General features: G+C 39.0%; 1 protein-coding gene across 1 annotated transcript; it reads left to right on the top strand.

Annotated features, from left to right (window-relative positions):
• Positions 1 to 903: 903 nt before the first annotated feature.
• Positions 904 to 12105, top strand: LOC123754393 (monocarboxylate transporter 12-B). Its single transcript, XM_069326646.1, has 6 exons — positions 904 to 1080; positions 5056 to 5398; positions 6128 to 6398; positions 7264 to 7896; positions 10493 to 10684; positions 11557 to 12105. The coding sequence occupies exons 2-6, from the start codon at positions 5111 to 5113 to the stop codon at positions 11694 to 11696; spliced, it is 1524 nt and encodes a 507-aa protein (XP_069182747.1). The 5' UTR covers positions 904 to 1080; positions 5056 to 5110; the 3' UTR covers positions 11697 to 12105.
• The last annotated feature ends 967 nt before the right edge of the window (positions 12106 to 13072 follow it).

Genomic DNA, 13072 nt, shown 5'->3' with positions numbered 1-13072 from the left:
CGAACTTTTCTTAAACTGTGTTACGGTCACGTTTCCTAACCTAGCCTAACCTAACCTAGGCCTAACGATACACCAAATTCTAATATATAATAATATTAGCTTATATTTGAGAAAATACCAATTTTAAATACACAGGTCAGGGGCTCACCTGCCATTGCCATGGGCTCACCAAGGGCTGCTGTTGACATGGACTCAACACGAGCGACTGTGACTGAGCTCACCAGGAGCTGCTATGGATATGGGCACACCAAGAGAGACGGTGGCTAGGCTCACCAAGGGGCTACTGTAGCCATGTATTCACCAGTGACTGCTGTGGCTGGACTAAACTGCCTGCAATTAACGTGCATCGTTTGAATTGTTTTGGTGAGCAGCGAGCAACACCCACAACCACAAAATTGCACAAGAAATTGATCGTAAATCTCTTGTTCCAGTAGAAACTTTGATATAAATCACGAAACGGACATACCGTGATCTTGCGTGACTTCGTTCGTGTTATAGAGGGCAAACAACTTCGCATAACCAATTTTGTAATAAACAACTTAAGCATTGTTTAACTTGACTAAACGAATATTCATGAACAAAAAACATAATATAACTATTTTTAGTCAAAGTTTTATGATGCTTTTAAAATTTAACTATTTATGTAATACGGGAAAATAATTTAAAAGTAAAGCTATTATAATAGCCTCATAAGAACAAAAAATATTAATTAGATCGCAACTAGGCGAGAGAAAACGTTAGCAGAATTTAAATAACTTGTACTACCTGTATATTTGAAACAAAATGAAAATAAAGTTAACCATTCATAACAAACTAATGTAGTTCTGCTTCACGGCCCTATAATACCCACCTCAGCCTTAACCCTTCACTGAATAAGACAGACAGTAGCCTGCAACAGGCAGTATAGGATGTGACCTACTTTCTTGGGCAGTGTACGTGTTGTGTTCCTACAAGTGTGGACCGGTCCCCCGGACCAGTGATACATCAGTGTGTCCTTGTGTGTGTGTTCATGAAGTTCTGCCTTACTTCCAAGGCAGATCTGTCGTGACGTTAACACTAAGGTTGTGCTTTAACTCCTCGGTAAATGCATGTGTCACACTAATATATCTTACTGGATGTTTAAAGAAGTGTGTGTGTAGGATCTGGGTCAGGCAGGAGTTTGAGAGAGCGGTCGACGCTACAGCCTGCACCCATATGACTCTTGCCTCTCACTCTGCTTGCCTTAAATCCCGTATTACCATGATCTGGTAGTGTTCCATAGTCAACAATTAAATCAATTAAGAATGTCATCACGAAAGCTAATTACACCTGTTTAGGAAGCAATTAATTAAGAAAATTAATGGATTGATAAGTGAACTTTATAAATTGTTAAGTGAACTGTCTCAAATTATTCCGAATATTCATCCTGAAATATGTTAAAAACTTTATAAAATGGTGTATTGATTAAAAACGTATTCTTGCTGAAAACAATAACACCGCCGTTCAGTTTGTGTAAAATAAATATCAGTAAAATACAGACAATTATTAGAAATTGAGCAAATGTACAAATCAAAAGCTAATCTGTTTATTGTGTGTTATTGTAATATATTTCCAAACTGTTCACAATCTTTCACCAGAAACATTAAAAAATTTAAGAAGTCATACATATATCTGCACAATATGTGTACATTTCCTTCTATATGGAGTTGGATGGACTGTTTCATCATTCTAAGGAGGGGCTTGTGTCTGGACATCACAACACAACCTGTCCTTCAGGGAGGAGATCGGCTCAAGGAAATAGATTGGGAACGACCACGTAATTGATTATATTATCTACTCTATCCATGAGTAGATTTGGTTAGACTAGATTAGGTTGCATTACGTTTGGTTACTTTAATACAGTGTTTTATTGATGAATATGGAATTCCAAAACTATTTCAGTGTACCCGAAAATTCCGTTTACAGAAAAACCAAATTCTTCAAAGAAAACGTGTTCAGCATACACGTTTTATATTTTAAGCCAACGATTTATAATACATTAAAGTTATAACTTGAGAATAATCTCTGTTTAGGACAAATGTTCACTTGCCAGTTTACAAGTAGACTATTACTGGAACCATAATATGCTTTCAAACTATCACAAATATCTAGCTAACAATCCAGGTGGTTTGAAGTGGAGGGGGGATGTGGTTTCTCATGGTAATGAATTTTCTCTGAGGACGGGCTTCACTTGCATATACCAATTGTTGTATTCCTTCCGAAATTTCGATGTCAGAAATGACGTTCAGAAGAATGTTGAATAGTGCGGGACATACGGGGGTCCCAAGTTTAATATTCACTGTACTCGAAACTGGTCCGTCGAAGCAGATCTTGGATTTCCTACCTGCGAAACATTCTTCAATATATTTCAGTTTCCCTTGACACCCAAGCATACAAGCTCGTCTAAGACCGCACGATCCAAGTGACAAGATTGTACCTTGTCATAGGCTCCTTTGATGTCAATATAGAGTACTTAGCTTTGTCATTAGCTAAATAATTACAAATATCATTGGATGTGCTCTGTCCTTTAAACAAATAAGTTGACTTCTTACTAAAGTCTACCTATTGTATATGACAGGCAGTTTAAGGATGATCCTTTCAAGCATCTTGCATGTGCATGATACGAGACTAATAGGGCTGTAATTACAGGGATATTTGGGTATCAGTATAGTAATTCAACGTAGAACAGCAATATCAATCTATAACAAAATGTTTCTCTGATTATTGTCTGTCCAAAAGCGGGAGGCCTAGACGTTTCGGGCTAGCCTCACCCAACTTTGCAGGGAGAATAGCCTCGGGTTTGGAACCAACACTGACGCAGATCGTGGTCAGTCTAATTGGTCCTATTTAAGAGGGGGACGGACCTTATAGTAAGTTGTGTGGGTATCAGTATGTGGACAATTACTGCGTGTTTCACATTATGTGGGTAACATTCCGGTTAAATATGATTTATTGAAGAGCTGGAGAAGAGGCAATCTCCGATAAAGTCACATAGTGCACTGAGTAAGGGACTCCATCTTACCAGGTGCAATTACTTTTGCCGTTGTTATACTTCCTGGGCAGTGATTGGTTATCCATACTCGTCGTCTTGCTATTCTGATTGGATACTGCAGGAGCTGTTTCCTACTTATTTCTAGACTGAGGGTAATCAGTCCTCCTGTTTACATAGTACTTTTTGTAACTGACCATCGTATATATATTGACATAATGAACAATTAGATAGAATTTGGTACTATTCATTTTATAAAAGCCGGGACAAATTAAGGCTGAAAACCAAACTTAAAATATTCCTTGCTCTAGTATAACACATATATATATAAACTATTTTGTTGCTCAGATAGCGTTTATTAGGCCGAAGATGTTTAACTTAGGTTTTATTAGAACAATTACAATACCTTTTCCGGTTTGTCCAAATTCACTAGTATCAAATTCTATATTCTAATTGTCCATTATGTCAATATATGTACGATGATGCACATCGTTACCATAGTACTATATAAACAGAAGGACGGGCTGGTGAGGGAGGAGGAGGATGCTCCTGCATCACTCATCTTGTCTTATTAATTCTTCAGCCTTACCCCTGGGATCTTTGTGTGCAGCAAGCAGGCCGGGTTCTGCTTCCTTTAGTTATCTATATTTTTTGCCTACACTTGTAGACTTTTCTCCTGCAGTAGAGGGTAATTTGAGGCTTTGTAAACTACAAATACTGCACCTAATAAGTAATCACCGTAATATATGAAATCTTATAAATAAATGAATCTATTTATAATGAATCTTATAAATAAAATGTTATTAATATTATTATTACTGTTACTACTATTATTATTTAATGTTCTCTTCTGCGGCTACTCTAGACTTTTAATCAACTCTTGGTTTCTTCTAGTGGAATCTCCGACATTCAGATACAAATATTGTACATTTTATTGAGCATGTTAATATACTCAATTTCACACATGTGACTTTCAGATAGCTGTTAATCTGCTTATTTAGATCAACATTACAATTAATCAATGTCTTCTGAGATGTGGTAGTGGGTGAACCCGCCACTCATCTTGTTTATAAGTATCGGGATCCATATCAGCTCTGAGGATCAGCCATTGTCTTTCAGTTATGTTCCTCTTTCTTGTACTTATGTTGATGATGGTAAGCAGTGCCCAGTGGTCACTGCGGAATTTGTGTACAGTGTGTGTGCTGGCATCGCTATCCTGAGCATTTAGCAGGAGTGCAAATTCGAATCTCCCTCCTCTGATGTGTGATGGTTGTCCTATCACTATTTTCTCTACACATAGTAGATCGATTATGTGTAGTTTGCTGTTGTTAATGTAGATAGTTCAGTTAATAGAGCGGTGGGCTATATCAGAGTCGGTCTATAAATGAATGAATGCTGATGTAGTGATGTTTATTGAGAATGGTACAGTCAGCATGGGGCTCTTGATGGCTGAGCGCTTTGTGTTGTGGTTTCCAACATCGATCCACGATGATTTGTACAAATATGGAAGTGAAATAGCAACCGCGCATTCATAAATCGTTACTTCTATAGAACATACATAACTATTCATTCATAGACCATAGCCTCTATAGATCGTCATAGCTTTTTACAGATGATAGCATTCGTAGACTATAGCGTCATTTATATATTGTAGCGTATATGGATTATAAAATTGTCTAACTATATTGTGAAGTATTGTGACTTAGCATTTGGTGTTGGAAACCAAATTATGGCTACTATTCAATATTACATTCATTTTCTTCGACATTCTGGTATCCTAGCTTGTTCAAAACCAGGTGGAAGATAGTTTTACACAAGTTCTTGCTAGTTTTATAGCATTAATCGTTACTAACTATTCTTTGGCACAATATTAAATGTTCTCGAGCTTCTTTGCCTTCGTAAACTTCTCTATAGATGCTTTTTAACCAATTAAATCATCGTCGGGAATCTTACTAGGCTTCATAAATAACTTCACGATTAAGATAACATGAGAATATTGTATTTTGAATATCAGTTATAATTTACCTGAAGGTCGATATCTCCCCTAGTTGTCTCGACGGGAAGAAGAAGTCGGCGGCTTGTCAAAGGTCCCTTCCAAACCCCATGACCACACAGCAGCACCCTGCGGCAGGGGACTGCACCCTCGGGAGTCGAGTGCCCACCTCTGGGGAGCACCATGACAACGTTAGATTACTGAACTACACGCAGAACAAAATGGGGATCATTATTGAAGAATTGGACAGAGAAAGAGAGAGCGGAGATGAAGGGGAGAAGTTATGTAAGAAGCTTCCTGGTGACGCCATTGAGGACCAGCAGAGGTCGGGCCAGGTGACTGAACCTCGCGTCGCCGACTCCAATTGGACGGTTGCCCTGGGCGCTTTCATTATAATGGTAAGTTAGCGATGTCTCAGTTTTATCGTTAAAGTGATCATGTTATATTGCTTTATTTGTCCTCGTTCCTCTCTAGCCGATGGCTACATAATAAAATAAAATATTATGTATATGTAATGTATTTGGTATTAAAAAATATGTGATATATTGAATAATGAATGTAATACCTGAATATTCAGTAATGTGTATAATATATTTAGTAATATAATCTAAGAATGTATCACAGGGATACATTATTGAAGTGTATTGATACATTGAGAAGTGTATCCCGCTTAACAGTGTATATACATTGAGTTTACTTTAGTCCTGGACTAAAGTATACTATCTTGAGGTTATCTTGAGATGATTTCGGGGCTTAGCGTCCCCGCGGCCCGGTCCTCGACCAGGCCTCCTTGTTGTTACACACCCCCAGGAAGCAGCCCGTAGCAGCTGTCTAACTCCCAGGTACCTATTTACTGCTAGGTAACAGGGGCATCAGGGTGAAAGAAACCTTTTGCCCGTTTATTTCCACCTCCACCCGGAACCTCAGGACTACGAATCCGAAGCGCTGTCTACCCAGCTGTCAGGCACCACTATATATAATATATTCATTTTAACAACATATGCAATAGATTAAATATAATAATCTAATTGATATATTAGATATAAAAATGTAAATAATAAATATATCAAATTATATTCACAGTACAATATATATTAGTATGTATTTTGAAGGGCTTCCTTCCTTAGATGATGATTAACATGGTGGGTCCCTGCTTCAGCATCATCTTCTCTCCGTTCCTCTTGGACTTGGGAGCATCGTCAACTACCGTCGGCTGGATATTCAACTCCATGTTGTTGCTGTGGTTTACCTGTGGGGTGTATGTCGGCCCCTTGGTGGAGGAGTACAGCTGGCGAGGCGTGGCCATGGCTTGCTCCGTCACCTTCGCCTGCTCCTTGGCTCTCTCAGCCTTCGCCACATCGCCCTTGTACCTCTTCTTCTCCTACTCCGTCCTCTGCGGTGAGTCTTGCAATTCCACTAGTTTAGGTTTTCAGTCATTAGTTTTAATCAAGTCTTCTTTGATAGCAGACTTCAAATCTCAGCGATTTGAAATGCTTGAGCTCAAGCTACTAATGAGGTACACTTTATATGCGGGAATATTTGGAACACATTCTTCATCAATCATGGCGGCTCGCTTAAATTGTATTTATTGGAGCGTTTAAGAAGTTCGTAATGCTAAGACGTTGTCCATAATAATAAAAACTTTCAGTTGCGAGGCTTCAACAAGGCTCATTAACTGTAACACAAACTAAGATATACAGGTTTAGTAAGTGGACACGTAAATTATTAATGACCTGCAGAACCCTACAAGCCCGAACAAACCACTTAGCTTATCGAGGCAGAGGGATAGAACGCTTTAAATTTTACTAATATGTCTCATTTTTAACAGATTGGTCGATTCCGTTAACAAAAATGGATGTAAAAGGTGTTAGTATGACTGTCAAATGTCGTCAGCCGAGCTCAGTTTTAGCGGCTTTGTTACCACGGTCAATACACACATGCAGCTCAGTGCACGAGTGCACAATTTAAATTTGTTCGTCATTACTATACATCCTTTACTAAGTATATATGAAAATTTAATAGGCCAAGAATTTTGTTCTTAATACTTCGGGTAAAATATGGCCAAAATTCATAGTGCCTATAAAATTATAATTGTGATCTTTTCTGGTGTGTCAGAATTTATCAAAAGTATGTAATCGTTTCAAAATGAATTGATAAAACTTCTTAAGTAATGAAATATTGATAACTTAATGATACACTGAACTATATAATCTATAGAACTATATAATCTACTGTATAGTTTTATGTTGAATGCATCTTGCAGGGATTAGCGGAGGTTTGCTGAACACCCTGGGGTTCCTCATCGTGCCGCACTACTGCACGCGTCACAGGGGAGTGGCCAATGCCTGCATGACGGCTGGCGCCTGCATGGGACAGATGTTAGGTCCTCTTCTCATTGGGTTCCTGCAAGACGAGTTTGGTTTCTTTGGCGCCACGTTCATCTTGGGCGCTATCATGCTTCACTGCTGCGTTGGTGCCTCATTTTTCCGTCCACTTCAGGGCCAAACAGGAACCTCGGAGAAACCTGACCACCTTGAAGCAGATGCCGCTGAGACTGCGGAGAATAAGAGTACGTGTAGTTTCTCGAACAATGCCTTCCTACGCGTACTTTACAAAAGTGCGTCGAATCTCTCCGTACTGAAGTCCCCGCCAGCGGCCATCATTGCTATAGGAGGAGTATTCATGCTAAATAGTTATTTGAACTTCATGGCTCTTATGCCATTCGCGATGCTGGCGGCAGGTCACTCCATCCACACAGCCAGCTTATACCTAACAGTTTCGGCAGTATGTAATCTGATGGCTCGCCTTACTGTGTCCGTGCTGTCCGACTGGTCAAAGTTCAGCATGCGGGGGTGTTGCATGACCAGCGTTGCAGCCACCGTTGTTTCCACTCTCGGTGAGTATACTGTATCCTAGTTGAACTTTTTTCTTTTGCTTAGCTGTTGCACGTATTTTATGTGAAGAAAATGCATTCTCATTATAAATTCAACTGATGGTTATATCTTAAGTGTAAACGCGATATACGTCATGCCCATGGAATGTTGAGTTATTGTTCAGTGTAATATTGTTATCCATTTCAAATAGTTATTTCTGATAAAATAATTGAAATTGTTTAATTTAAGCCACTTTAAGAGTTCTTAAAACTACTTTTCCTGGACGTTCTCCACACATCCCTTTCTCGCGGCACTGATAAAACTTTGGGTTACAGTACTTGGCTTAAAAGTCTGACAGTGACCTTGATGACACGTATGGTGACATGCACGGTCGTTCTCACGCTCCTCTAACATTTTTGGTACAATTTTTTTTCATAAAGTGTAAACAGGTTTTGGCGATGGACATTAGTTTATCAACCTCGGGGGTGGAGGAAGGGAGTGTACGTGGAGAGACTAATTCCCGCCAAACACACACCGAAACTACGACGTTGGTACAACGTTCGAACAAGTTTTAACACCTAACCAGTTATAACAACCAATATAGCAAGTTGTAACAACGTTCTAATACGTCATAAACACGTTAAGCCAAGATGTAACAACTTTATTACAAGTTGTAACAAGCGGAAAATAGAGACAGTTTCGGTTTGTGTTTCCATGGTTAAGACCACCACAAGAGCTAAGCGACCAACCATAAAACAAAAGATTAGTCCTGAATATTGGTCAGGATTAAAGTTCACTCTAAGTGTTTATACACTGGAAAGTGCTGTTCACACACACACACACTGAAAAGGTGCAAAGACATGCAACTAAATGGCTCCCAGAACTGAAGGACAAGACCTACGAGGAGAGGCTAGAGGCATTAAATATCCCAAGATAGACGAAAAAGAGGCGATATGATCACTACGTACAAAATAGTAACGGGAATCAATAAAATTGATAGGGAAGAATTCCTAAGACATGGAACTTCAAGAACAAGAGATCATAGATTTAAACCAAGTAAACAATACTGCCGAAGGAATATAAGAAAATTCACTTTCGCAAACAGAGTGGTAGACGGTTGAAATAAGTTAGGTGAGAAGGTGGTAGAGGCCAAAACCGTCAGTACAGTAATTTCAAAGCGTTATATGACAAAGTGCTGGGAAGACGGGACACCACGAGCGTAGCTCTCATCCTGTAACTACACTTAGGTAATTACATACACACATTCTTGAATTCTTGACATTCTTCAACAATCAGAGAGAAAGACCTGGGGTGTCGATATCACGCCAGACCTGTCTCCTGAAGCCCATATCAAGAGGACAACATCAGCGGCATATGCCAGTTTGGCCAACATAAGAATGACCTTTAGAAACTTGTGTAAGGAATCATTCAGAACTTTGTATACACATATGTCAGACCAAACCTGGAGTATGCAGCTCCAGCATGGAGTCCATATCTCGTCAAGTACAAGACTAAACTGGAGAAAGTTCAAAGGTTTGCCACCAGACTAGTACCCGAACTGAGGGGTATGAGCTACGAGGAGAAATGCACTGTATCTTTTGTTAATTATTATAGTCTTTCATATATTGATTTAATTAAATGGTTATCATACATCTGGAATTATTAATGTTAGTATTTGTTCCATATGTAATTTTACGAACCTGAATATTACTGTGGTTATCTTGAGGTTATCTTGAGATGATTTCGGGGCTTTTTAGTGTCCCCGCGGCCCGGTCCTCGACCAGGCCTCCACCCCCAGGAAGCAGCCCGTGACAGCTGACTAACACCCAGGTACCTATTTTACTGCTAGGTAACAGGGGCATAGGGTGAAAGAAACTCTGCCCATTGTTTCTCGCCGGCGCCTGGAATCGAACCCAGGACCACAAGTCCAGCGTGCTGTCCGCTCGGCCGACCGGCTCCTTATTGGTGTGGTGTAAATTACTCACCTAATTTAACTATTCGTTGGAATTTCCCACACTGTTATTCTGAAATTCAGAATTCATCTCTAGAGAAAATTTATTAACACAGTATATTATTACATTTCGTGGAACTCTAATCTGTGTTCGATTTTAAAGCAAAACTTTTAACCTAATGTGTTAATTAACAGGCTGTCTGGATGGTAAACAGTTGCTTCTCATGACTAGTATACTACTTTCCCCACCTTCCCTTCAATACACCATTTTTCCTTCATCACTGTAACCATCTTTACACACTGTTTTTCATCAATAAATAACTATACGAGACAAATAAAATATTAAATCTTGTAGAAAATAATATGCTGGATAAATCTTAGTGAAGATGGAGGCTGGTATTTATCTAAGATAGGAAATTGGCATCATTTTCTATTGCACACAAAAGGAGATGGTATAGGGTTGACCCCCAACCCACCTGTGACCATCCTTCAGTCACCCTGCAAAATTTGTCAAGGCTAGCTCCAAGTAACTTCAACCTCAAAGATTTTCTTGTATACAGGCAACATTGAACTCTATTATTAAAAAAAATTGAAGTCTAAATTTTGAGTAAATTGACAGGATGGCTGTGTGGTAAATAAAACTGTTACTTATTATAGCATATTTGCAGCCTTCAGTGTGGTGGCAGAGGCGAGATGGCGGACATTTATCATGGGGGTGTGGGGGTGCGGCGTGGGCGGCTACATGGGACTGTTTAACCTCATCATTGTTCACTACATGGGCCTCGACAAGCTAGCCTCCACCATGGGCACCACACTCTTGTTGGTTGGCTGTGGCTTCATTACCATCGGCCCCTGCATAGGTAACGTAGTCCCAATATAAAAAATGGGAGCATGCAGAAAATACTAAATTATAGACTACTGTCACTAAAATATTGTGTGTAAAGTGCTGGAGGAAGTATTTAGGTTAAGAATAATCACTTGGAGAGGATAAGATCTGTAACAGTAGAGCAGCATTGATTTAGAAGGAAAAAGTAATTCCTGACAAACCTGACCTAGTCCTATGCAAGATTACTAAAATAAGACAGGATAATAAAGCCTGGGGGATAGCAGCTTCCTAGATTGTCAAAAGTTCTTTAATATTGTTCCTCATGAAAAGCAATTGTATAAGATGGAGAAACAAGTTGGGATAACTCGGAAGACAATAAACTAGGCAAGGAAAAACCTGAAGGACAAAAATTAATGACACGTCTTAGTAGAGATGTTAAGCTGGAAGGTTAAGGGAACTAACAGGATAAAGCACCAAGCCATTGCGATCATTTAGCATTTGGAAAGGATAAGGAGCTGGGATGAGACAGGGAAAAGGAATGATATCCAACCACTGGGAAAGGAGACCATTGCTCTACCGTCCAGTCACTTGGACCAGACGGTAGAGCAACGGTCACTGCTTTGATAACAATTTTCAGATATTGGAATGGCATGAAAATTTCTTTCTAGCTTGGGTAGGGCATTTATATCCAAGATATAAATATTAGTATGTGCATTAGTGGCTTTATATGACTGTACTGTACATCCTTATCATCAAAATTTGTAAAATGGAACCTACTGTACTTTCCTGTAAGAAAACAAAATAATTACAGTAGTTGCAATTATGCAACAGTTAGAAAAAGTAGAGTTCTAGATCTTAATTTCTACTAGTCGCTCTATCATTTGCCATTACACCTTCCTATCACAGGAGTGATCCGAGATGTCAGTGGAAGCTACGCTGTCAGCATGTGGGTGTTGGCTGGGCTGGCCAGCACCTGCTTCACCCTCTGGATCTTCATGCCAGCTGCCACTCGCTACCATCACAAGTCTCTTAAGACATCACCATAACATCTTGCATTCACTCTTGGCCTGCTCAAGCAAGTTGTTGCATTTACATAAATTTTTCATGAATATTGGTCAGGAACCAGCAAATTAGATGCACACAACAATACACACTGCAAGCAATATGTGTGCATGTGCATTCGTGGTAGAAGCATTTCATAAAGCAATAACATCTGTACTGTGTATGCATTACCCCAAAAAAACTGCCTGAATTTTGTATGTTGATATTTTTTGTTCTATTTTGTCAATTCTAAGATTGTTTTATAAATATACAAATTTGTAGTGCACCTGATCCTGTTTTTTAATATTTACTTCTAATATGTTACTACATACAATCTCAGGGCTATATGCAACATGTACTGGCTTATCATTTTTCATTTGATAATTTTACCAATACAATACTCACTTGCATAGTCATGTATCTTTTATTTCACTGATGAAATTATAAATACAGTGTGATATATTCAGCACAAACAATACCTTTGGGAAAAAGACAGTATCAAGAAAAAAATATGAAAATTTTGGTAAATTATTAATTGGTAAAAAAAAACAAAAAAAAAAAGGAAGCTGCAATGTTTATCAAGAATTTGGCCCCAAGTGAATAGAAACATTTACCAAAACTTTGCAAGAAGAATGAAGCAAAAAGAGCAACTAGATTGGAACACTAACCTAGAACCCCAAAAAAATTCCAGAGAACCTAAGAACTTTGGACAAATTTGTTTGTACCAATAAGCATTCCGGGCTAAGATGAGAGGAATGTGAATGTTACCCTCTGAAGGAGGAAGCAGACATCAAAGGCAATGCCACTGGCCTAGTCTATGGCACCATAGGACCCCCCTTTCTCGACAGGAAGTCTGCGAACCCTAAACAACCAGCGCCCAAGGCACCACCACATAGGGGCATATAAATACACCACAAAAACACCTGGTTCTACATATAAAAAGCAGCACCAGCAACTGCAAGAGCATACAAAGAGCCAAAGCTCAACCCCACAAGCACAAATAGGCAAGTACAAAAATGCAGCAAAAATCCACCACTGCCAATTTATGGAATACAGTATATTACCAGATATCATAACAGAGGTTGGATCAGTGGATTGTTTCAAGAATAGATTACACAAAGTAGCTTGGGTGGATATAAATATGAACTGTCTAATATGGGTCAATAAGACTTCTACCATTTCCATTGTTTTTTTCCTTCTTTTTTTTTAAACACAGAATAACATCTAAACTACATGCCATAAATATTAATGTTTATTCTGACAATAAAACGTGCCATACACAGAGTAATCACACTAATGTAATGTGTCAATGAAAAAATCCGTAGGAGCCGTGATGAGGGTTCGAACCTATGCGGTAGGTGTTCCCATGTGGAAACGTGGA

Source organism: Procambarus clarkii, chromosome 18 (genome assembly GCF_040958095.1).
Source record: "Procambarus clarkii isolate CNS0578487 chromosome 18, FALCON_Pclarkii_2.0, whole genome shotgun sequence".
Taxonomy (NCBI): domain Eukaryota; kingdom Metazoa; phylum Arthropoda; class Malacostraca; order Decapoda; family Cambaridae; genus Procambarus; species Procambarus clarkii.
The sequence above is the reverse complement of the archived record's forward strand: the minus strand, read 5'-3'. Positions and strand labels throughout refer to the sequence as shown.

What these genes read in the sequence shown, in the direction of transcription:
- LOC123754393 (XM_069326646.1), top strand. Translation starts at nt 5,111, where the DNA reads ATGACCACACAGCAGCACCCTGCGGCAGGGGACTGCACCCTCGGGAGT. An exon ending in TGGGCGCTTTCATTATAATG is followed by an intron (nt 5,399 to 6,127) that starts GTAAGTTAGCGA and finishes TTCCTTCCTTAG; the next exon opens with ATGATGATTAACATGGTGGG. An exon ending in CACCGTTGTTTCCACTCTCG is followed by an intron (nt 7,897 to 10,492) that starts GTGAGTATACTG and finishes GCATATTTGCAG; the next exon opens with CCTTCAGTGTGGTGGCAGAG.